At 42.0% G+C, this 25,486-nt stretch overlaps 2 protein-coding genes across 2 annotated transcripts; both read right to left on the reverse strand.

The window, feature by feature from the left end:
- Positions 1 to 11,831: 11,831 nt before the first annotated feature.
- Positions 11,832 to 13,403, reverse strand: LOC134288305 (uncharacterized). The gene has a single exon (XM_062852710.1). It carries the CDS (start codon positions 13,401 to 13,403, stop codon positions 11,832 to 11,834), a length of 1,572 nt encoding a protein of 523 aa, XP_062708694.1.
- A 2,496-nt stretch (positions 13,404 to 15,899) lies between these two features.
- Positions 15,900 to 17,219, reverse strand: LOC115256601 (uncharacterized). Its single transcript, XM_062852717.1, has one exon. The coding sequence runs from the start codon at positions 17,217 to 17,219 to the stop codon at positions 15,900 to 15,902; it is 1,320 nt and encodes a 439-aa protein (XP_062708701.1).
- Between the last annotated feature and the right edge of the window lie 8,267 nt (positions 17,220 to 25,486).

The raw sequence follows: 25,486 nt of genomic DNA on the forward strand, positions 1-25,486 counted from the left end.
CATTGACGAGTGGACTGTTGGCGGAGCAAGTCGCCATCACCGTGAGGTTCCGTATTATGCCAAGTGATTCTACTGCAGTTTGCTAAGATGGCTGGGAACGGATTGTTCCAGTGAGTTGCCCGGTATTCACACTTATAATCACCCTTTAGCCGCCGTTGCAATAGTTACCGTCATTATTAAATATTCTTATGCACAATATTGGTTCTAAGTAGCTTTCCCACAATTTATGCAGGTCATAAAAAAGGTGCATAAATTAAAAAGTGCATAAAAATAACATGCATAAAATGAGGTTTTAGTCTATTTACATTCTCATATGCAAAGTATAATTTGGTCAAATGTTTCGCTATATGAGATGTAAACGAGCGAAATATTGAAATCTCATTTTTAACGCCGCCGCCGCCGACGACCAAAAGTGATGTTTTAACCGCGGCGCACATCTCTACCGAAGCACCAAAGCAAGCATCACAGCGGTGCCAGACATCAAGAAACAAGTAGTTAATTGAATGAGATTTGGTCACTACAAATACGATGTTTTTTTCAATCAGAATATGGTCGTTTCTTGGTTTAACATCTTGGTAGGCTCAGTGTACCAGTTATGGCTATAGTACCTCAAATTCGCCATAGTTGATTTTCAACTTTTAACGATGCAAATCATCAAGAAAAAATATGTGAACAATAGATCACGTTCATAAAAGATGATTGCACTCATTCAAATTTCACATTTTGCTCAAATTATGATAGAAATAAATCATTTTCCTTAAAATTTCGGCTTCCTTGCACCCTATTTCGCCATAGTGTACCAGTTATGGCAAATCCCATAGGAATGCATGTAAATAGTGCGAAGTGGAACCGAAATTAAAAAGTATGTCCATAACTGGTACAGGGTTCCTATCATTGGCACATGCCGTAATAAATAGTAAAAGTGGGTTTGGCTCAGATTTTATATTTTTGCTGTAAAGTATGAAAATAAATCTATCATTTGACATATCGACGACGTTCGTCGGTCTTCTTCTTATTTTTGTAGAAGTAGTTTTCCTTAGGTAGTGCGATAACTGGTACAGGCACCCTAATCGAACTTCTACGCAAATCGATCAATAATTTCATTTTCCAATGCCATTTCTTTCAAAATATTTGGTTTGGTTTTCATCTAAACATGCTGCTACCGCTCAAGCTTTACGAATTTTCATCCAGTTCGGCAGCACTGATTTGCCAATCAGCTGTGAATGTATGCGAGTGCAAAACGTGGGGAGCGAGCATAGACGATTAGTCGCGCCACACATTGTTGTGACTTCTCCTTTGCGAGAAAGAAAAACAATCACAATGAAACTGTCACCTGCTAGGGAAAGGAAGTGTGTTGGTGAGTGCATGCAGAATGCTCTACGCTGAGAAAACGAGAATGTGGTTGGTGATTTGCTGTACATACGGTTAGGATGAATATATGGACCCGCCAGTGAGATGAAATTTTATGCTGTGCTGAAGATAGGTGCGAGTGGCTCGCGATTTGTGATCGCACTTAAATCAAATATTGAAGATAAATCCAACTCTAGTGCATCGTAGGATCAACAGTGGAAGTGAGCACGTGTGTTAAAGGTTTGTATCATTAAATTTGAAGCGTATACATTGCGCTGTGAGTGATTTTTCATGTTGCACATCCTTAATGAGACTAAGATAGGTACAAATACCCTAGATGAACGAATTGAGATTTGAATTATGAAAACAAATCCACGTGGTCTGGTGGGAATCAAATCTAGGTTGTGGGACAAAAGATCGAAGGTCAAAAGTTCGAAGGTCAAAAGGTCGACAGTCAAAAGGTCGAAGGGTCAAAAGGTCGAAGGGTCAAAAGGTCGAAAGGTCGAAATAAAAAAAATACCTAGGACAAAAGGTCCAAGGGACAAAAGGTCAAAAGATCGAAGAGTCAAAAGGTCGAAAGGACGAAATTGAAAAAAAAAAAACTAGGACAAAATGTCGAAAGGTCTAATTGAAAAATGGATGAAGGGGAACAACGACGATGATACAGAAGATCAAAATAACCATAAATCTTTTCTTTTCTTTCCCTTCTTACTTTATATTCTTATTGCAGCTAGGCCTTCATCTTTTCAACTTAGTGTTCTTTTAGCACTTTTGCAGTTATTAATTGAAGGGCTTTCTTTGCCTGTCATTGTATGAATTTTTATATTATATGACAAGCCTACACTATTCCTAAGAAGTCGACAAAATTTCCTTACCGGAATGGGAATCCAACCTTTAATGACAGTGGGTTTTTATAATAGTTGCCGTTTTCCTACTAGTTTGTTGTAGAATGCATGATTCATTTGAACAATTATTGGCATTACTACTATTAATTTCTTTTATAGAATTTAGCCTTTTTTTTCAAAGATAAGCGATTCTTGCTAGTAATGCTTTTTGACAGTTGTTGACATTATTATTGTATTTTTTTAAATAGAATTTTGCCTTCTTTGGAACATAGGCTGTTCTTTCTGGTAGTGCTTCTTGACATTTTTTTTTTGTCTACTTACTAATAATATATTTATTTCTAAAATTTTGCCTTCTTTTAAAAACAGGTCGTCCTTTAAAGTTATACTATCACAGCAATTATTTTAAATTTGATTTGAAGAGATCTCCTACAAAGATCTACTTAAATATCAAAAGATGTGAAGATCAACGTTATGTTTTTATTTTTTTAATAACCTCTAGTTCAATGTACTTATTAGACATTGATTTTTTGATACTTTATACGTAATTTTTCCATTCGTTTTGACCATTTCTTTTTATTCCATACAAAAACTCATATTGATTACACTAGTTTACAGCATTTTTAAACTCGGTAAGCTGATGATCATTTTTGGTATATAGTTCGAAAACGCGAAGGAAAAAAATTAAAGTAGAGTGGAATTTTTTTCGACTTTCCATACAAAGTTGATGTTTTGAAACCGATTTTTGTTCTATTTTTAAGCAAAGTCGCTCGCTTCAGACATCTCATTCTTCGTAATCAATTCCCCGATTGAGCTGTATTTTTTACTGTAACTCGCCTACATATGATATGTCAGATAAACGTTGAGAAAGAATTTTTAAATTGTTTTTTTTTTTATTGAAAAAAATATATTTCTTCATATATTTTTGGAAATTTTGCTAAAATCGGCACCAGCATTTCAAAAGGGCGTAACTGCTTTTGCAATCAATGCCTTCTCACAGAGCTGTGGGTCGTATTTCATTCATCTCACGCAATTCACATCCATTAATCGAAAGAGGAGGATTTTATCTTTCTATTTATGCTAGTGGATTGCTCGAGAGGGATGGGACACGCTCCACAGCTTTGTGAAAAGGCATTGGTTGTAAATGCAGTTACGCCCTTTTGAAATGTTGGTGCCGAAATTTAAGGTGATCGTCCCTAAAACTTAACAATATTTTGAATTTCAGCAATCTGACGCAAAACCTGCATTCAGATGATGGAATGGTATTATATTCAGCTTTTCATTTATGGAAAAAGATTTAAAATTGGTTGAACAAAACGCAATTCAAATATCAATTTTAGCAAATTCCATATTTTAAAAAGTTGTAATACTCGATATTGTGCCAAAAATCAAAAACTGTTCTACTTAAAATTTTTTGAAGCACGGTTTCGAAATCAGTGCTTAATTGTGCTTTAAAAATTTTGGTCGTTGACAGAAGTTCACGACTTTCGTATTATATTGTAAACTAGTGTTATTTTCTGATACTCAATTCCAGTGCTGAAAATATCATTTCGGCATATCTAAATTCAACCACCTACAGCTGAATCGGAGAATATGGTATATGAAAAACTTGTGCGGCTAGATCAGATCTACACGGAAAACCTTTTTTTTATATTTACGGTAAATTTCATGGACTATCTTCGAAAAATGCCAATTGATATTAAACAGAAAAATGTTGCCTGTAATCCATCGTGCAATAGTGCTTATTTAACCACACTTCCCAATCATTTCAGGAAGCTTGAGGCTATAAAGTTTTTACTTCGAGAGGAATGACCCATATTTCTGAAACTAATATGCTTTCTAAACCATATCGGTTCAATTTCCTGTACAATTTTAGGCTCAATCAATAAATCAACGAATAGATCACGTGCCCATTTCTCGTCGAAAACCATCAGGAGATGACCATTCTTCCAACTGAATCCGATTACACCTCAAACACCCATTTATCGCTTGTTTGATCAGTCCTTTTCTGGTTCGGCCCAATAACCGCACCAATCCGAGAAAGGAGTGCAAATTGCTATCGGAAATGACCATTAATCGAGATTTTGGACCCATCATCACCTCGCCATCGTCCAGTCCAGTATATGTCTTGATGGTGGCGTGAGAAAATCAGAAAAATAAGGTTCTGCTAAATTGAATTTGCTCACGACCCACATTGATCGATGTTTGAGCACGATGAGTGAGAATGAGGGGGAGTGAAAGGTGCGGACACCGCACACGTGTGACATTTTCACCAAAAGGCTGAAAATTTTCGAATCAAAGAAATAGGACGACGCGTGTCCTGTTTTCCGGTAGTGGGATTTGTTCGGGCATTTGTTTTCTGTTCCAAGAAAGGACAAGATAATGGGATTTTGATTCGTTGTAAATACGGGTTGGCAGGCACTTCTAACCCACACTCATTGGTCTTGTGTTTCTTTTGAAACATTAGGATGTAAAGTGATGAAAAATGACCTGAGACGTGCCCGGAATGGATGGAAGCTGTTTTCAATTACAAATTATTTTTCATAATTCATGCCTCGTGTCAGTTGTGTTGGAAAACGAACATTCGTCGTGAATAATTATCCTTTTAAAAGCAAGTTGAAACACATAAAAAATCTTCGTATTTCTCCGCGCAACTTGATAATTAATCACATTCAATTTACAATTTGACAACGGCGAGATTAGTAGCAGAAAAAAAAAGATTCTCTCGCTCCTCGGTGATGAGGGTGGTCATTTTTTTCCTTCTCTAGCCAGCAACCATCTCCGCAGGGAATTACACGTAATTAGAATAAGACTTTTGCCAGACTAAGTACAATAGGCAAAATGACACAACATCCCACGGAGCAAACGGTGCGTGTGATTAACGATGTTATTTGGTGTCAGAAAGAGCACCTTTTTGTGTATTTCGCTTCATGTTTTTTTCCTCTAGCTAACTTCTTAAAATTCAAGGAAAAGCATTAACTTCTCACTCATTACCTCATAATCGGCCTATCACACCGTTTCCAGGACTGTTTTTTCCAACTTCTCAAGATGGGGTGCCTCAGAAGCGAATGGAAATATAAAATCCGATAATCCATACGACAAAGAAGAACTGTGTAGAGATGGTGACGACGACGACGGAATCCCTTGAGAGATTTGAACAAAAGACGAATTTGCGCGAGCGAGGGGTTGACTGCCAAAAGATTTGATTTGGGGAAATTTGAGGGACACAAAACAGAAAAAAATACAAATTTGATTCCATCAAACCGAGCATGATGCGTGATTGAAATGCGTTTCGTCGAAGCCGCGTCGTTGTTGCTGTGGCTGCGGTGATTACGAATACAAATCTAATTTTATGGTTGATCAATGTTTTTTGATGGATTATTGTTGTGACGTATTAGTGTGTATGACGGCGTGAGAGAATTTTGTCCCCAGACGTAGCTGCAGGCGTGAATTATTGGGTGGAAAGCTAAGGAAGTTCACACGATGTGAACTACTTAGAGTTCCTGATATTAATAACCTTATTAGCTTTTGAAAATCATCGATAGATAGATAGATGGGTCTGCTGTTTTCTGCCGGGTACCATGCTGCAGCATTACCGGCCGCGCTGCACTCTTTTCCTCCAAAATCGTTTTGCACTCCTCGTCGATCCAATTTCCCTTTCAAATCCGTTCCGTGTACCCGACGACGGTGCTCTCGACTGTCTCGTTAAAGGCTGCTGTCTCGAAATTATGCGAGTGTAATGATATACATTAAAAATTTCTCAATTTAGGAATATCTTCATGCCACCTACATTATCGACGCTCGGCCACACCAGATGATCAATCACGATAAATCCAAGCCTTGAAGATTGGCTTAATCGTCACCGTCGTCTTAGATTTACCGTAAGAAACCCGATTCTGAATCGAACGTGTAGAGTGGGCAAACTTTTAATGGCCCACCCGGAGTGGCATCAAAATAAAGCAATAAACATGTCTCTTCGAGTGGTTACCCATTCCGGTCCCATTTCGCTTCCCGGAGGAGCACTTGGATGCAGTTCCGGCACGGATCGTCGGAACCCGGAGCATTTCCCTCATTTGCATAAACTACATATTTTAGCAACGTTTTATTGCTTGGAAATTCAAATTTAATCATGATATAATTTGTTCCATGTTCAAGCAGTTCGAGCTGGAGCGAACTTTCAATTGAGTTCCTCTTTTGTTCATTGCACCAGTATCACTATGGGGCGGCTCCATACAAAGTGGTGGCCAAAAATATTTTTTTGGTTTTTCCGCATTTTTTTAAAGTATTCTAGTAAGATTAGCATAAAATTAGTCGAAATTATGTATTTTCATCACATCTGGAAGGTGTAACTAGTATTTAACCCAGTTAGGAACTACTTATTCCTGAACATAAACTTAAACGTTTGTTTTTAATTTTTAAGGCAGCTCAAAGGCAAATCAAAACTAGAATAAGATTGCCATGCATAAGATAAAATAAGGAGAGGCGGAGGTGGAAGCACTCCCCCCCCCCCTTCGAGGTAAATCTGCCCCCCCCCCATTTTTTGAATGTTATTCAGGTATAATGGTAAAGAATTGTTTATCAACCAGAAGCCCCCCCCCTCTCCAATTTGCCTGCCATCCCCCCTCCTTTTTTTCTCCCCTGTTGGGGAAATTAAGCCACTGCGTCCAATAGGCAGTAATATAAGTTCAAACTCGTCGAATGGATATTTTTTTTAATATGCTTCTATTATTTTACTGAACACATATCAACATCATTCACAAAGTTGATGATATGTCTCCATTTTTTATACTGCAGGAATGAATATACTGCTAAGTGCTAAATAGAACATAATTTTCACTGTCTCTAGAAACTTAATCAAATTCACAAGCAATATTAATTTAACGATTTTTGAGAACATGGTCAATCAAATTCATCATATTCGAATCGTTATGTCTATATGCTATTTTTGTCAAGTGCCCACATTACCACCAAACATAACATCATTTCCAAGTTCCGAATAAGCGTCGCGCCAATCGTTATTGTATTTTTCAAAGCTTTTTTTTGCGTGAGCCTTTTTCTATGCATTGTTTAAATATTGTGCTACGTACTTCAACTTTTGAAGTACAGTAGACGTTCGATAATTGCAACATGTTTACGTTTCACTTAACGAATAAAATTCAATAACTGCAAAAACTAGTAGATGTCATAGAACTGTCAGTTGCTGCAGAATGCAGCCAATGTGCATGTTGACATTTCATTATGACGGATAGCGGTGCAATTACTGCAAAATTGTTGCACTTAGCGGAAGCATTGCAGTTAAAGCGTTTGCACCGAGCGATCGTCTACTGTAGTCGTTCTTCTTTAGGAAGATCAAAATTATATTTTGCCTTGATATATTCAAATGCTTTTGTTGCATTGACTATTTGAGATTTTTTTTTAGATCTAAAGTAACACCGCAGACAAAAAGACGTCCCACTGTACTCAGATCGTTTCCCTTTTTAACGTAATAAGCATTGGGCGATTATGTTTTCGTGGCGATGATTTTTATCGCATTTTGTTCCAAGTGATACGTCTGTTTGTCTGTGGTAACACGTTCATATTACCACAAACAATTATTATCAGATTTGTTTACGTTTAATTAACTACTGTGCGATGTTCAGGTTGCTAGCGTTTAAGTTCAAAACAAACTTATGATTTGAAAATATTGCCCTCGTCTTTTAAATACAAGTAGGTATTTTTAGTAAAACAAATATATAAGATGTGGTTTTTCTTCCCCCGTTGGTAAATATGTATTCAAAATATAAACAAGATTTCCGTGAACAAAAGAAGCATTTCAGTCCAGATGAGTTAATACAGTTTGTGTATGGAAAGATAATTTTCGGTCAGTTTTTACCCATTTTTAACATAAAAATAATTAAGTGTATAATATTTTAAAGACTTAATTTGACAATTAACAGTTCCACCTTTGAAGCACTGTTTAATTTGTACGACTTTTTTGTATGTGCTCGCATAATCAATGATCGTAATTAACAAAAAAAAAAATAGAAAAAATCCATTTTTCGGGCTTGTGTCAAAATGATGCTCATCCGCAGCTATCCGCAGCTGGATTCGCGTTCTGCAGATAGTATGGACCCCAAACTAAACTGTGGAGGCGGTCTCTTGAGACTGCTCGACCCTGCTTGTTAGATATAGACCAACTTAAGCAAAAAATGTTGTTTTTGTCAATAATAACCCATTTTTTACTCATTTAAATTAGCCGTGTAACCCCAACAACACACCCATTTCAAAGTTCAGACAATAACATTTCCAACGGTGGATTAAATTCCAAAATTAAACCGTTTTTTCACTGAGAAAATTGTATTTGTTTAAAATGCATTTTTTCTACAATTTTCACTATTTTTCTAAGTCTGATATCTGTGGCGCAATGAATTTCCATCACAGAGGGCTAAAATTTTGGGAATCTAGGTTTGAACTATCTGGCTATCAAATGGTATATAAGACACGTCATTCAAAGCAAGTAAATTTTTCGATTTTTGGCCACCACTTTCCCCATAGTGCAGTAGTGTGGCATGGGGGCAATAATTGTCAAAAACATTCGTAAATGGTTTTAATTTGCTTTTCTCAGCGGTGCCGCAACTTCACCCATACCCCACTATTGTGGCGACAGGAGAGGAATTGTGTATGTGATAATCACCACATTTGTCTAACGGTGGGCATTAGATCGTTTCAGAAATGAAACCATAAATTAAATTACGTCTGAGGACCTTAAGAAATCTGAGCAGACCTGGAAGGTGTTCTTTTGGTGCGAAAAATATTCAATTTCAAATATACTAGAAGTGATAGTATTTCGAAACCAGTTCCGTGTGTCCCGCCGGATGTGGTCAAACATAAAAGTGAACTGAACCCATGCATGCGACACCTCAAATCACAGTTTTTAAAGTAACGTGATGATCAGTTAGCCATAAAATAGTCTTAGGCCATATTTGGGACAACCGGTTGTGTCCCGGAATCGATTCTGGGTATCCCACCGTAAGTGGTCTAATATAAAAGTGAATCAAGCCCATAAATATGTCACATCGAGCCAAGGCTTTTTGAGAACGTGATGACCAGTTATCAAGAAAATAGGCTCAGACAATATTAGAAACTACCAGTAGTGTTCCGGAGAATGGAGCCAAACTACACATAAAATAGCCGCTATTTTGACAACCTGATGAAAGACTAGAAAAAAATAGCTTCAGATCACATTAGAAACAACCGGTAGTAATATGGAACTGGTTCCGGGTGTCCCACCGGAAATGGCAAATGTCAACCCATGCATGCGACACACCAATCCGCGGCTTTTTAGGTAACCTGATAAACAGTTAACAATACAATATTCTCAGACCACATTTTGAACAATTGATAGTATCATAGAACCGTTTCCGGGTGTCCCGCCGGTAGTGGTCAAGCGTAAAAGTGACCAAACTCTTGCATTCGGCACATCAAATAGCGGCTTTTTTGATAACCTATTGAACGGCCAACAAAACAAAATTGTTCTAGACCACATTTAGGGCAACCAGTAGTCTTCTAGAATCGGATCCAGGTGTCCGACCGGAAGTGGTCAAAGTAAAAGTGAACCAAAAGCCATGATTGTAACACAAAATATCTGAAATAGTCTCAGAATTGAGGGATACTTCGGTAAACGTCGACGGAAAGATCATTAGTACATATTCGACGGTAAATAAGTGATCGAAGGGTTGTAAAGATGCTCAACCGTTAACGGAACCTGTGGTACCCCTCACAGAATTTTTTCCCTTACCGCGTTGATGCAGGGCTCTGACGTGGCAGAACTCTTTTTCCGTGATATTCGTGGGATGAACAACAGTAATAATCAGAACCAAAGTGGTAACAGTGATGGAGGTTGTAGGGAATGAGAAGGGTACGGAGAAAGTAGGAAACAGGGCATATAGCTTGGTAGCGGTGCAACACCGCCGACAAAACAAAGCATGCGAAAAAAAGGAAAATAAACGTCAGTCTTGTAAAGTATTTCTCACGAGTAGGTTGCACAGTTTGCATCCTTCCTCGTTGTAAAGAGTTTCGGCCATCGGATCCGTCTGGCCTGACTGATTCGGATTGTCATGGTGTCCGTCCGGACACCACAATGGCACAGGCGGTAGGTAAGCTCCCAACAAGGGAATCAAAGAAAAGATTCGCGCATTTTTCTTCTTTCTGATGGTGGGCGGCAGCGGCAGAATGCAGAAGGAGCATTTTTTTTATCATCACGCATCGCGAACTGGGTTTCGCGTGGCTTCATTTATGCCTGGTTGTTCATTAACCCTTTATAAGGCCGAGAAAACTAGAAGAGTTATCAACGCATACTATTATGGAAATGATTATATACATGATTACATGTACAAAACAATTTTTGTTTGAAAGAAACTCTCAAAAATCTAGGTGGCAATATAGTTGCCACTGCCCGTTCAGTCCAAAAACGCTGGTGGCAATATAGTTGCCACTGCCCGTTTACCCCAAAAACGAGATTTTGAGGTGGCAATATAGTTTGCCACTGCCCGTTTAGGCCACCAGCGCTGGTGGCAATATTCTTGCCACTGCCCGGTTAGGGCACTTTTCTTCTTTTGACTTCGACAAAAAGCCGGAAAAGACATTTTAGAGTGGATTAGGGCTTAACCCATAATTTAAACTGCGTAGTTCAGCTCATGTCAACCCATAATTTGACTATTTCTTAAAATATTTACCAAATCTATTATTTTACAATAAGTTTGAGCTAATTTTCTTCACGCGATCAAATTTAGCCATTTTTGAGACTACAAATGGCTCCCAAATTGTAGTTAAAGCTTTGTTTAGTACCAAAAAAAAAAAACCAGGCGTTGTTAGTAATCCCTGAAAGATATCCAACAGCTACTGGCCCCGCTCCCGCAAGGACCGTACAATGCAGCTGGGATATAGTAGTACTGACGGCGGTGATATTGATTCACAACTCGACGCGGCGGGGTTCTGACTTAGACTGAATTATATTATCTTGAATTTTACAGAGTTTGATTGTTTATTTAATTCCACTGGTGCCGTGTGCACCGATCCGAGACGTCCTTCTTGGTGCCGGGTGCACCAAAATTGTTGACTCGGCGGGCGTCGGGTGACGCCCGCTTAGACGTTTAGCTGGTTCCTCCTCGTCGCCGCTTCCAGTGATTTCAAGCGGTTCATGTTTCGCCGCCACCGCCAGACGATGAGAACGATAACGGCCACTAGGACGAAGCCGCCGTCCATGGAATAAGAAATCACATCGTGCGTTGTGATATTGCTGTGTTCAAACGTTTCCTCGCTTCCAAATGGCCACATTGTGATACTTTGTAGCCGCGCTGGTTGATAGAGAATGATACTGTACGGTTGTCGTACGATCGAGGCGGACCCGTTCGGTCCGCTCGGTGCGCATTTCAAGCTGACGATGCGCCTTCAGCTCGGTGCCATGTGGGGTCCGCCGGGACCTTCCTGTGGGGCCAAGACTTGCCGACGAGTGCTCTCTTTGAGGGGCACATTTTCTGCTGCGTTGAAAGTTCTTGGTGAGAACTCCGTCGCCTTAATTTTTGTTAATGCTGATGGCTCGATCAAAGTGCAGCCATGAACCCTGGGCGATGATAGGGTGACCACCCATTCCTACTTCGATCACATCCATTTTCTCCCCCCTTTGGGACGAGGACGCAAGCGATCGTCCCAAATTGCTCGAGGTGGGGGGTCCTCTTCATGTTCAGCTACTTTGTTGATTGGAGATAGTTCTGCGTTATTGTCAACTGCTGGTAAGTCGATGGGCAACGGGGCTAACAGTCGAACGTTGCGTTTGTAAGGATTAGGTCCGACGCGAACTGTGGCAACTCGCACGACGCCGTCAGCACCTGGATGCGTACTGGTTACGATACCCATAGGCCATTTTGCTACAGGATTGTGGTCATCTCCAATGAGGACAACTTGCCCAACTGCTAGGTTGGGCTGCTTCTTGGTCCATTTGGCCATGCAGCGCAGATGTTGCAGGTATTCATCCTGCCACCTCCGCCAAAATTGCAGAGTTTGATGTTGAATACGCTTCCAGCGTACCGATATGCTCCCGTTTTCGATAAATTTGCCTGGGATTGGCAGAGCAGTCATTGATCTTCCGATGAGGAAGTGGCCTGGAGTCAGTGGTTCTGGGATGCTAGCATCCGTCCAGACCACTGTGAGGGGGCGAGAGTTCATAATTGCCGCCACCTGGTAGAGTACAGTCTGCAGTTCCAAAATGTTGAAGCATGCCCCGCGGGATGCTGCCGTGAACAACCGTTTTGCAACTTTGATGTTAGCTTCCCAAAGCCCTCCAAAGTTTGGGCTTCGGGGCGGTATGAAGGAGAAATTTATCCCCTTGTTGGCTGCTATTCCGACCAATTCGTCTTGAAAGATCTCATTGTTATAGATTTTCCGTAGTTCTGCAAGTTCCCTACCTGCTCCAACAAAGTTCCGTCCATTGTCTGAATAGATTACTTCTGGCTTCCCACGCAGTGAAGTAAACCTCATCAGAGCAGCAATGAATGCACCTGTGGACTGATCTTCCACCACTTCAAGATGAACTGCCTTTGTTGAAAAACAGACGAAGATGCACACGTACACTGTCATCCTCGTTTTGGCCCGTGGGCTTGGCAGAATCTGAAACGGACCGCATAGATCTACTCCGGTGTGGGTGAATGCTGGGGATGGATTCACCCTAGGTCTTGGCAGCTGGCCCATTTGTTGTTGAAGCTTGCGCGGCCTAGCTCGTGCGCACAAGATACATCGATTGACGACAGTTTTGGCCAGTTTTCGGAGGTTCCGCATCCAATAGCGTTGCTGGAAGTCCGAAATGATTGTCTCCAAGCCAGCGTGGAGATTTCGTCGATGAATGTGCTCTAGTATAATTTTTCCGAAGAAATGCTCTTGAGGTATTATTGCTGGACGCCGTTGATGCTGAGGTAAGTCGGACAGGCTAAGCCTGCCCACGATGCGGATGAGTCCATCTTCGATTATTGGACTGAGATGTTGAAGGGGGCCCTGCTTTGTAGGGGTTCCTTGTTCCTCTAAGTGAGCGAGCTCCTTTGGATAACTGATGCGCTGTAGATGCTTGACGATCAGTTGCTCACCAGCCTCCAGTTCGCTGACGGTTAGGGGCCCGAAGCATGGCTCTCGGTTAATCCCGCGACTTTTGATGGCCGCTGATTTAGACATGAAGTTGTTCATGGCCCTATTGACGACAGCAAAATGCCTCCGCGTCTTCTGGAATGAGTTATGGTGCGGGTAACTTGATATTAAGTCCTCCACCTCACTGCTGGCGCTGTCTCTGTCGGTTGACGAACAGATTGCTATCACTTGCGGAGCGCCATATGCCTCAGCGCGCCGTCTGTTCTCTAGCGCATAGTTTGTGGCATGCAGCCATATATCCTTTTTCGTGGTTAGAAGTTTTCTCACGGAGATACCTCTCGAGACTATGTCAGCTGGGTTCTGATCCGTTGGAACGTATCGCCAATCCTCTCGATGCGTAAGGGACTGAATTACGTTGATTCTATTGCGAACGTACACTTCACTGTGGGGTACGCTTGAATGAATCCAAGCCAAGACTACTTGTGAATCGCACCAGTAGTATGTTCTTTGAACGTGTGTTGGTATAATGGAAATTACCCTTTTCATTAACTCTGCTAGTAGCTTTGCTCCCAGAAGTTCCTTTCGTGGAAGGGTGACATCCTTCATTGGCGCCACTCGAGATTTGGCGCACAATAGGTTCATAGATATTCGATTTTTCTCGTCTATGCAATATGCATAGACCGCGCAACCATAAGCCAGGTTAGAAGCATCTGAGAATCCATGCAGTTCCAGGTGCACGGGATTGCTAGGAATCGCCTGGCGCGGAATTGTCAAGCTAGCAAGTTTTGGTAATGTTTTCTTCAGCTGCTGCCATTCATGTTGCGAATCAGCTGGGATTTCGTCATCCCACTTTAGCTTAATTTTCCAAAGTCCTTGAAGAAGGATTTTGGCTGTGATGATTATTGGCTGCATGATTCCTAGTGGGTCGTACAGCCTCAATATCTCTGAGGCGAGCTGCCGTTTGGTCATTTTCTCATGGGAATTTACCGGGTCATTAGCGATGCACCGGAACGTGTCAGCCTTAGGCGACCACGCTACACCTAATGTCTTTATGATGTCATGGTCCCCAATTCGGATTTCTTTCTCCAAGTCCTCGTCAGATACTCCAGCGAGGATGCTGACGTCGTTGGACGCCCACTTGCGTAGAGGAAAACCTCTCTTCATCAGGGCTGATTCCACTGCCTGCCGCCTTTCCAACAGTTTTTCGGCTGAATCTCCCCCCATCATGAAGTTGTCCACGTAGAAGCATTGTTGAATAACCTCAGAAATTTCAGGTTGTTCGGGTCGAATTTCCTCTCCGACCTCATGAAGCGCTCGGCATGCCAAGAAGGACGATGCCGCCTCGCCGTACGTTACCGTTTTCAATCGGTATACTTGTATTTCCTCGGAGGGATCGTTCCGCCAGAGGATGCATTGGAACCACGAATCCTCTTCGTGAAGATTTACTTGCCTATACATTTTCACGACGTCGGCTGTGGCCACTTTGTCGTGGCATCGGAAATCCAACAACAGGTCAAATAATTCACGCTGTATAACAGGACCACTGTGCTGAATGTCGTTGAGTGATATGTTACTTGACGTTTTTGCGCTGGCGTCGAATACTACTCGTAATTTTGTTGAAGTGGAATCTGGTTTGATTACGCAAGAATGCGGTATGTAGTACCTGACCTTGGATTTGTCCTTGGAGTGGACTATTTCCATGTGATTCATCGCGAGATATTCAGCTAGGAATTCTCTATACTGCTTGTAAACTTCTGGATGATGGGCAAGGCGTTTTTCCAAGGATAGAAATCGCCGTTTTGCCTGCTCAAAAGAATGGCCTAGTAACTGTGGCTCATTTTTGAAGGGAATGCGGACTACATATTTTCCATCTGCTCCTATCGTCGTGTATTTCTGAAAATGCTCCTCGCTTGCATTCGCGCTGTGGCAGGGCTTCGCTTCCGCAGAAGTTACCTCCTCAAGCGCCCAAAAACTTCTGAACAGATTATCTAGTCCTTGATCCTGGTAGCTATGGTCTGGGGCCGATGCGCAATCCCACTTGCTTGATACTTCAGGCTCAGATGCTATAACCGCCGTGGTAGCTCGTTGCGGTACTTGCAACGATGTTAGTCCGCCAACAAGCCACCCGAATGCGGACTCTTGGAAGATTGGTCCGCTGCCCAGATTGATGGATCTGGGTCCCATGATTTGGAAGAATATTCGCGATCCAAGTAGAATTTCGACTGGTTGCTTTTGATAAAAGAGTGGGTCAGCTAGTTCAATGCCCGCTGGTACCCTTATTTCTCCTGCGTGTAGTGTGATACTGGGTTGGTCCTCAATCAGGCGCGGGCCAACCATCATGTCCACTGTCATTGTGAAATCGCCACTCTTAGAGGCGATTTGAGTTGTAACTTTTCGTCGCGCATTAATACCTCCGCTAATCCCTTTTATGGTCAGCTGGGTTTTCGAAAAAGGCAAGCCAAGAAGGTGGGCTGCCTGTTCACTTATAGTTTCGACCTGACTACCCGAGTCGAGCAGGCACCTTACTTGGTACCAAGTCGTAGCTCCCCTCACTTGGACGAGGGCGGTAGCCAGGAACACGTAGCTGCCTGGTAGTCACTGGGTGATACTGGTTGAGGCCGAAGCCGTAGTCGTTGACCCTTCATTGCCCTTTTGGGTTGGTTGCGGGGGGTTTTCCGCAGCTTCGAAATGCAGGAGCGTATGATGGCGCGCCCCGCATTCCTTACAGCTCACGTTGGAGGAGCACTTTTGCACGGAGTGCCCCCAAGACATGCAGTTGTAGCACCGCCTGGATTTGGACACAGCCTCCCACCTCTCCTTGAGGGGGAGCTTGTTGAAAGCAGCACAATAAAAAATGCTGTGCTCTTTACTTCCGCAAATGAAGCAATTTTTCTGATTGTTTTGTGATTGAGCCTTTTTTATTGGTTCTTTGGTTGGTGTAGCAGCAGCTACTGCTGCGGTTTTGTGTTGACGCCCTCTAGGCGGCGCCTCTTCCAGGTACTGACAAGCCAACTGATTGGCCCGTTTTTCTAATTCGGCCTTGAATTCGGCCCAAGTATAGATTTTTTGTAGATCCAAGCTCTCTTCGAGCTTGGATAGGGTTACGTCGTCTAATTTGCCCTTTACTATGGCAATAATTAGGCCGTTGGCCACACTATCTAGCGTTTGATTTCGCTCACCTTGGATTTGGTGAGCGGCGTGGACTGCGGTGTCTACTGCGTCGATCAACGCCATAATTCCCTTGGCGTTGGGGCTCATGATTTTCTTCACCATGAGCAATTTAGTAAAGTAGCCTTCGAAGGCTATTCTACGCTTGTAAAAGCGTGTTTCGAGCTTTTGCCAGGCCTCGGCAAAGCTCGTTCCCGAGTTTTCGAGTGCCTCGACTGAATCTTTGGCAGGTTCGAATTTTTCCAGGCATTTTGCCAGAAATGCGAATTTATCCGCATCTTCATTCAGAGCGGATATTCTCTTCTCGAAGCGGCTCTTGAATGAGAGCCACTCCGTGGGTGAACCGTTGAATCTTGGAAGCTCGATCCGCGGTAAATGGTCGGATCGACCTGAGGACTGCTGGATGGTCTGATCCAGCAGAGCGTTTGAAGAGCTGCTTGAAGGAGCTGGCATCACCTTTTGAGCCATTTCCTCCAGCAGCACCTTAGCATTTAGGTAGACAGCCATCAAAGGCTCTCTACGCTGTTGAGGGCCATCAAGGCCCTCCAATCGTAGCAAGACGTTGGACGCCTGCTCATACAGGCCGTCCAGCATTCCTATCGTTGTTTTTAGCTGCACCCAGGTGTGGGCCTGGTCCTTTAGCTGCTTAGCATCGCTCGCCAACCTTTTCATACTGCTTTCTAATGCGACCAGCTGGTTCTTGCTGGTGTCCACCAGCTCGGCTCGCTCGTCCTCAGCACGCGGCATTTTCACTTAATTCACTTAGTAAATGGGAACGGACTTACTTTAGAGTGTAAACGGCGTTCGCTCCTTCCAGTTTCCTCGGCTTGAGGTTGTGGCTCCCAGGTCCGAAGCTGGGGGAAGATTGCACGGTTCCCACGACGGACAGCACCTCTTCTGTAGGGATTCTCCGGAATTTCACTCTTTTATTTTTTCTTGGATTTCTGACATGCGTATTTTGTTCAGGCACTACCAAATCTTCGATTTGCCACTTTGATTCCCCATGGACAATTAATTAGGGCTCACTCTCTGGCGATATTCACGTACTTTACTTTTGCAGACGCCGGGCGCCAATGGCATTCACAATTGATGTTTTCACTTAGATTCACTAGCGGCCGGACCAACGTAATAGCTCCGACGGCAAAACGGCAGACGACGGGCAATTAATAAATTAACGATTTTGTTCGAGCACGATCAAGATTGACTGTCCCTCTCCACACGGGGCGACTATCGCTTTGTGTCGCTTGGGTTCACTAGAGGATTGATTAGCACACGCGATCACACTTGATTCACTAGAGGATTGATTAGCACACGCGATCACACTTGAATGATTACGAGATGAGTTACATGAGTGATCAGCCGGTGCTGATCACGTCGGGGTCACCAAAAATGAAAGATATCCAACAGCTACTGGCCCCGCTCCCGCAAGGACCGTACAATGCAGCTGGGATATAGTAGTACTGACGGCGGTGATATTGATTCACAACTCGACGCGGCGGGGTTCTGACTTAGACTGAATTATATTATCTTGAATTTTACAGAGTTTGATTGTTTATTTAATTCCACTGGTGCCGTGTGCACCGATCCGAGACGTCCTTCTTGGTGCCGGGTGCACCAAAATTGTTGACTCGGCGGGCGTCGGGTGACGCCCGCTTAGACGTTTAGCTGGTTCCTCCTCGTCGCCGCTTCCAGTGATTTCAAGCGGTTCATGTTTCGCCGCCACCGCCAGACGATGAGAACGATAACGGCCACTAGGACGAAGCCGCCGTCCATGGAATAAGAAATCACATCGTGCGTTGTGATATTGCTGTGTTCAAACGTTTCCTCGCTTCCAAATGGCCACATTGTGATACTTTGTAGCCGCGCTGGTTGATAGAGAATGATACTGTACGGTTGTCGTACGATCGAGGCGGACCCGTTCGGTCCGCTCGGTGCGCATTTCAAGCTGACGATGCGCCTTCAGCTCGGTGCCATGTGGGGTCCGCCGGGACCTTCCTGTGGGGCCAAGACTTGCCGACGAGTGCTCTCTTTGAGGGGCACATTTTCTGCTGCGTTGAAAGTTCTTGGTGAGAACTCCGTCGCCTTAATTTTTGTTAATGCTGATGGCTCGATCAAAGTGCAGCCATGAACCCTGGGCGATGATAGGGTGACCACCCATTCCTACTTCGATCACATCCAATCCCAATTTTGCGTAAACAAAAAAAAAAGTTCGAAATAAATTGTTATAAAACAGAAAAAAATACAAACAGTAGGTGGCAATATAGTTGCCACTGCCTTATAAAGGGTTAAATCAAATTTTGTCGGCTGCAGCAGCGCTAGGGCTCCGTGGCGAAAGGAACTTGTGTGGTTTTGATTTGTTTTGAAGCAAGGTCGGTGTTTGGTAACGAGTTCCTAAATATGTGTTTTTAGAAAGCTCTAAAAGTGTACCTTCGTCGTCTTTGATGGGAGGTTTTAAGCAAGAAAAGGGGCGATACAACATTGAGTCCCTTAGGCGAGACGGTTTTTGTTGTTTTTTTGTGATGCGAAACAGTGTTTTGGTGACACAGAGAGGGGAGCAAATACTGTCTTTCATTCGTGAGAACTATGCCAAACACAATTTCGGTAGTCAGCGTTGTCCTTTTTGTTGGTATGTTTGAACGCTGTTATTTGTTGACGATTGGTTTATTGAAGGTTTTGTAAACTACACGAAGACGGACCAATCTTATATGTTAGGGTGTAAAAAGGAGAGGTAAGATTGATGGATTGATTTGTCTTTATTAAGGAGACTCAGCCCTTGCATCGAGCGGTAAGATACTAAAAAGGATTCCCCCGAATGGGTGAGCATTTGGCAAGTTTCCCTGAAAGAGTGGGCCAGAGCAAAGAAAAAAAAAAGCGAATTCTCCCGAGATGGTAAGCAAATGGTGAATTCCCCCGAGAGGGTAAACCAAAGGCAAATTTCCCCGAGAGGGTAAGCCAGAGGCAAATTCCCCCGAGAGGGTAAGCCAAAAAAAAAAAAAAGCGAATTCCCCTGAGAGGGTAAGCAAATGGTGAATTCCCCCGAGAGGGTAAACCAAAGGCGAATTCCCCCGAGAGGGTAAGCCAAAGGCAAATTCCCCCGAGAGGGTAAGCCAAAGGCAAATTCCCCCGAGAGGGTAAGCCAAAAAAAAAAAAGCGAATTCCCCTGAGAGGGTAAGCAAATGGTGAATTCCCCCGAGAGGGTAAACCAAAGGCGAATTCCCCCGAGAGGGTAAGCCAAAGGCAAATTCCCCCGAGAGGGTAAGCCAAAATAAACAAAAAGCGAATTCCCCCGAGAGGGTAAGCAAATGGTGAATTCCCCCGAGAGGGTAAACCAAAGGCGAATTCCCCCGAGAGGGTAAGCCAAAGGCAAATTCTCCCGAGAGGGTAAGCCAAAACAAAAAAAAAAGCGAATTCCCCCGAGAGGGTAAGCAAATGGTGAATTCCCCCGAGAGGGTAGACCAAAGGCGAATTCCCCCGAGAGGGTAAGCCAAAGGCAAATTCTCCCGAGAGGGTAAGCCAAAACAAAAAAAAAAGCGAATTCCCCCGAGAGGGTAAGCAAATGGTGAATTCCCCCGAGAGGGTAAACCAAAGGCGAATTCCCCCGAGAGGGTAAGCCAGAACCAAAAAAAAAAACAATTCCCCCGAGAGGGTAAACAAATGGCAAATTCCTCCGAGAGGGTAAACCAACGTCAAATTCCCCCGAGAGAATAAGCCAAACAAAAAAAAGAAAGCGAATTCCCCCGAGAGGGCAAGCAAATGGTGAATTTCCCCGAGAGAGTAAACCAAAGGCGAATTCCCCCGAGAAGGTAAGCCAAAGGCACATTTCCCCGAGTGGGTAAGCCAAATAAAAAATGCGAACACCCTCGAGAGAGTAAGCAAACGGTGAATTCCCCCGAGAGGGTAAACCAAAGGCGAATTCCCTCGAGTGGATAAGCCAAACATAAAAAAAAGCGAATTCCATCGAGAGGGTAAGCAAATAATGAATACCTCCGAGATAATAAAACAAAGCGAATTCCCCCGAGAGGGTAAGCCAAAGGCAAATTTTCCCGAGAGGGTAAGCCAAAACAAAAAAAAAGCGAATTTACCTGTGAGGGTAATCGAATCGTGAATTCCCCCGAGAGGGTAAACCAAAGGCGAATTCCCCCGAGTGGATAAGAGAAAGGCAAATTTCAACGAGTGGGTAAGCCAAAGTAAGACAAAGGATGAAAGATGGAAAATAAAGCATGAAGATGATGATGATGCAGGGTAGAGGATGAAAAATGAAGGATAGGTTAAAGGATGTAGAATGAAGGGTGAAGGATAATAATATTGATGATTATGATTAAAACAATAATATAGATGATGAAGGATGAAGAGTGAAGAATGAAGTATGTAGGACAAAGGATGATGATAATGATGAAGGACATATGATGTAGGGTGAAAGATGGAGACGGAGAGTTGATAATTGTGAAGGATGTAGGATAAAGCATGTAGGATAAAGGATGCAGAGTGGAAAATGAAGGATGATGATGATTTTGATGATGATGATGATGATAATGATATTGATGATAATGATAATGTTGAAGATGATGATAAAGGATGAAGAGTGTAGAATGTAGGATGAAGCAAGAAAAATTAAAGACGAAGGATGTTGATGAAGGGAGTAGGATGTATGATGATGAAGTATGAATAATGAAGAATAAAAGATGCAGGACGATGATGATGAAGGACGATGAGTGAAGAATGAAGGATAAAGGAAAAGGATGTATGATGGAAGTTGAAAGACGAACGATGATGATGATGATAATAATGAAGAATAAAGGATTAAGGATGATGATTATGATGATTATGAGGATGACGATGATGATGAAAGATGAAGGATGAAAAGATGGTGTAGAGCGAAGAATGATGGATGTAGGATAAAGGATGATAATGATGTAAGTTGAGGGGTGAAGAATTATTGACAAAGGATGCAGAACCAAAGTTGAAGGATGTAGGATGAAGTATACTTCATATATAATGATGATGAATATGATAATGATGATGAAGGATGAAGGATGGAGGATGTAGGATGCAAGATGAAGTATGAAGAATGTAGAATGTTGAATGAAGCATGATGATGATTATAATGATGATGATGTAGGATGTAACATGAAAAAAAATAAACTGTAGGATGAAAGATGATGATGATGATGATGATGAAGGATGATGATTATGAAGGATGAAGAATGTAGGGTGAAAGATGAAGGATGAAGAATAATGATGATTATGATAATGATGATGATGAAGTATGGAGGATACAGAATGAAGGATGAGGATGATGATTATAATGATCATGATGAAAAATGAAGGATGAAAGAAGATGAAAATGATGGTTATGATTATAATGATGATTATAAGGACGATGATGTAGTATTAAGGATGGAGCATGAATATTGATGGATGTAGGATGGAGGACGGATAATGAAAAATGTAGGATTAAATATGGGGATTTTGATGATGATTATGATTATAATTATTACCATCATAGTATATAAAAGATGATGATGATGATAATGATTATGATGATGATGAAGGGGGGAGTATGAAGGATGTAGGATAAAGGATGTAGGATGGAACATGGAGGATGAAGTATAAAGAATGTAGCATGTTGGATGAACGATAATGATGTAGGATGTAGCATGAAGAATAAAAATGTGGGATGAAGGATGATGATGATAATGATGGTGATGATTATGATGATGATGGTGAAGAATGGAGGATAAAGGATTAAGGATGAGGATAACGATGATGATTATAATGAACATGATGATAGATTAAGGATGGTTATTATGATTATGATGATGAAGGATGAAGGATGATGATGATGGTAATTATGATGAAGTAAGGAGGATAAAGAATTAAGGATAAGGATGATGATTATAATGATCATGATGAAAAATGAAGGATAAAAGAAGATGAAAATGATGATAAAAGGATGATGATGATGATGATGATTATGATGAAGTACGGAGGATAAAGAATTAAGGATGAGGCTGACGATTATAATGATCATGATGAAAAATGAAGGATGAAAGAAGATGAATATGATAGCTATGATTATGATGATGATTATGAGGACGATGATGTAGTATTAAGGATGAAGCATGAATGTTGGAGGATGTAGGAATAAGGAATAAGGAATAATAAAAATTTAGGATTGAATATGGGAATTTTAAAGATGATTATGATTATGATTATTACGATGATAGTATATGAAGGATGATGATGATGATTATGATGATGATGAAGGAGGAAGCATAATGGATGTAGGATGGAACATGAAGTATGAAGAATGGTGAATGTTGGATGAACGATGATGATGTGGATGTAGCATGAAGAATAAAAATGTAGTATGAAGGATGATTATGATGATGATTATGATGGTGATGATCATGATGATGATGGTGAAGAATGGAGGATAAATAATTAACGATCATGATGATAGATGAAGGATGAAGTAAGATGATGATGATGGTTATGATTATGATTACGATGATGTAGTATTAAGAATGAAGTACATATAGTTAATATTGTTGATAAAAAAGAATAAATTATTTTGAAACCAAGATTTAAAACATTCGGAGAGTAGGACAGGAGGAGAATGTAGGGAATGAGAAGGGTACGGAGAAAGTAGGAAACAGGGCATATAGCTTGGTAGCGGTGCAACACCGCCGACAAAACAAAGCATGCGAAAAAAAGGAAAATAAACGTCAGTCTTGTAAAGTATTTCTCACGAGTAGGTTGCACAGTTTGCATCCTTCCTCGTTGTAAAGAGTTTCGGCCATCGGATCCGTCTGGCCTGACTGATTCGGATTGTCATGGTGTCCGTCCGGACACCACAGAGGTGAGGTTAACCCCTTCGCGAGAAGTAGGTTAGCTAGGTCCTCGTTAAGTTGGACAGAAGGAGGTGCGCACGGAGTGCTAGAGTAGGTAACTCCATGTCCTTCCCCAGCTTACATGTCGGGACAGGTAATGGATGGAGTGTGGTTGAAGAGGGTCATCAACAGTTGGGCGGTTTGCGATGAAAGTGGCTGCTTAGCTCTATCATTTACGTTACAACTTCTTAATCAATAAGGATCTTAAACAGGCCCGGATGAAACTTCGAAAGTCAATGATGGCGGCCAGTTTCTCATGGCAACTGCGGCAACGCCAGAGCCCGTGAAGTTTAAAGTTTCGAAGTCTACCTAGATGAAAGCCTTTGCATTCCTGGGTGGTCGTGACGAAAATGCTTTCGACAATCATTCGCAGAAGCGTGGGAGGCATCCGTCAGGTGAGAAGCTACCAGAAGGCGCCCGCAAAGCTAGATGGTTGTTAATTCCGAATGTAATGCCGATAAATCGAACACCAGTCAGGACAGGAGTCCCGAAAAGATAGAACGAGTGAGCCTGATATGGTAGGCCCGTCCGGATTCGCTACGAAAGTGAATTAGGTAAACCGTATACAAACCTTTCATGATTTTTTCCAGAATTTTTTTCTCGGATTCCTCCAAGAGTTCATTCTTGGCCTCCTCAGGGTGCTCCTTCTGAGATTTTTCCAGGGAAATATTCAGTATTTCCTTAGAAGTTTTTTTTTCGAGCCTCCTCCAGCAACTCCATACAGAATCCTTCTAGGGATTCTTCCGAGAATTCTTTCAGGTATCTCTCCAGGAGCTGCTCCGAGACTTTTTCTCAGAATTCCTCCAAGATTCCCATCAGGAACTTTTCCAAGAATTTCTTCAAAAATTCCTCCAGCAAATTTCTCCAGGTATTCCTTCAAAACTTCCGCTAAGAACTTCTCCAACAATCCGTCCAGGAATACCTACAGGATATATTCCAGAAATTAGTCCAACAAGTACTCCAGTAATTCCTTCAGGAATTCCTCCAGGAATTTTTCTACGACTTCCTCTTGGAATTACCACAGGATTTTTTTTAGAAATTAACCCGGGAAATACTCCAGGACTTCCTACAAGAAATATTACGGGAATTCCTCCAGAAAACACTCCAAAGTTTTCTCCAGGAATGCAATCCCTGGGGAATTTCCTGTAGGCATTTCTGGAGGAATTTCACAAGGATTTCATGGAAGAATTCCTGAAGGTATTTATTGAAAAATCCCTAGAGGTATTCCCAGCCCAAATTCCTGGAGGAATTTTTCACAAAATCATTGGAGCAGGTTTTAGAGAAATTCTTAACAAAGTTGCTGTCGGAATTCTTGAAAGAATTTCTGGAGGAATTCCTGGACGGATTTTTGGAGAAATTCTTAGCAGAAGTTTTTTTTAGGAATAACTGAAGAAATTCTTGGAAAAATTCCTGGAGGAATTTTTGGATAAATTTTTGGAGAAGTCTCGGAGCAGTTCCTCGGAGGAATGCCTGGATTTGTCCCAGGAGTATTCTCTTCAGGAATTTTTGAAGGTTTCCTGAAGAATCTTGAAGGCATTCGTGCAGAAATCGATGGTAGATTTTATGGATGAATTCTTGAAGGAATTTCTTGGAGAAAATCATTGGAGGTATTTGTGGAGAAATTCCTGAAGGGATTCTTGGCAGAAACCATAGAGGGACCCATTGTAAATTTTTGGGAAAGGTCCTTTAGGATATTTTGGAGGAATTCCTGGAGGAATTTTTGGAGAAATTTCTTGAGGAATGGTGGAAATCCTGGAGGAATTTTCGGGGGGAATTCCTGAAGATATTATAAGAGGAATTCCTCAAGAACTTCTTGGTGGAATTCCAGAAAGAATTTATCAAAGAATTCCTGACGGAGTTTCTGGAGTAATTCCTAATGGAGTTCCTTGAGCAATTTTGGGAGGAATTTGGCCGTAATTTCTTAAGAACTTCTGGATGGATTTCTGAGGATATCTCTGAAGGAATTCTCGTACGAAACTTTAGAAGTATTTACTTGTGGAATAACTAAAGGTTTCCTGGGGGATCCTGGAGGTATTCATGAAGGAATTTCTGGAGGAACTCTTGAAATATTCTAAAAAAATCCATGGAGGATTTTTTTTTATTAGAGAGACTTTACCTCTG

Source organism: Aedes albopictus, chromosome 1 (assembly GCF_035046485.1).
Source record: "Aedes albopictus strain Foshan chromosome 1, AalbF5, whole genome shotgun sequence".
In the NCBI taxonomy this organism is placed as follows: Eukaryota; Metazoa; Arthropoda; class Insecta; order Diptera; family Culicidae; genus Aedes; species Aedes albopictus.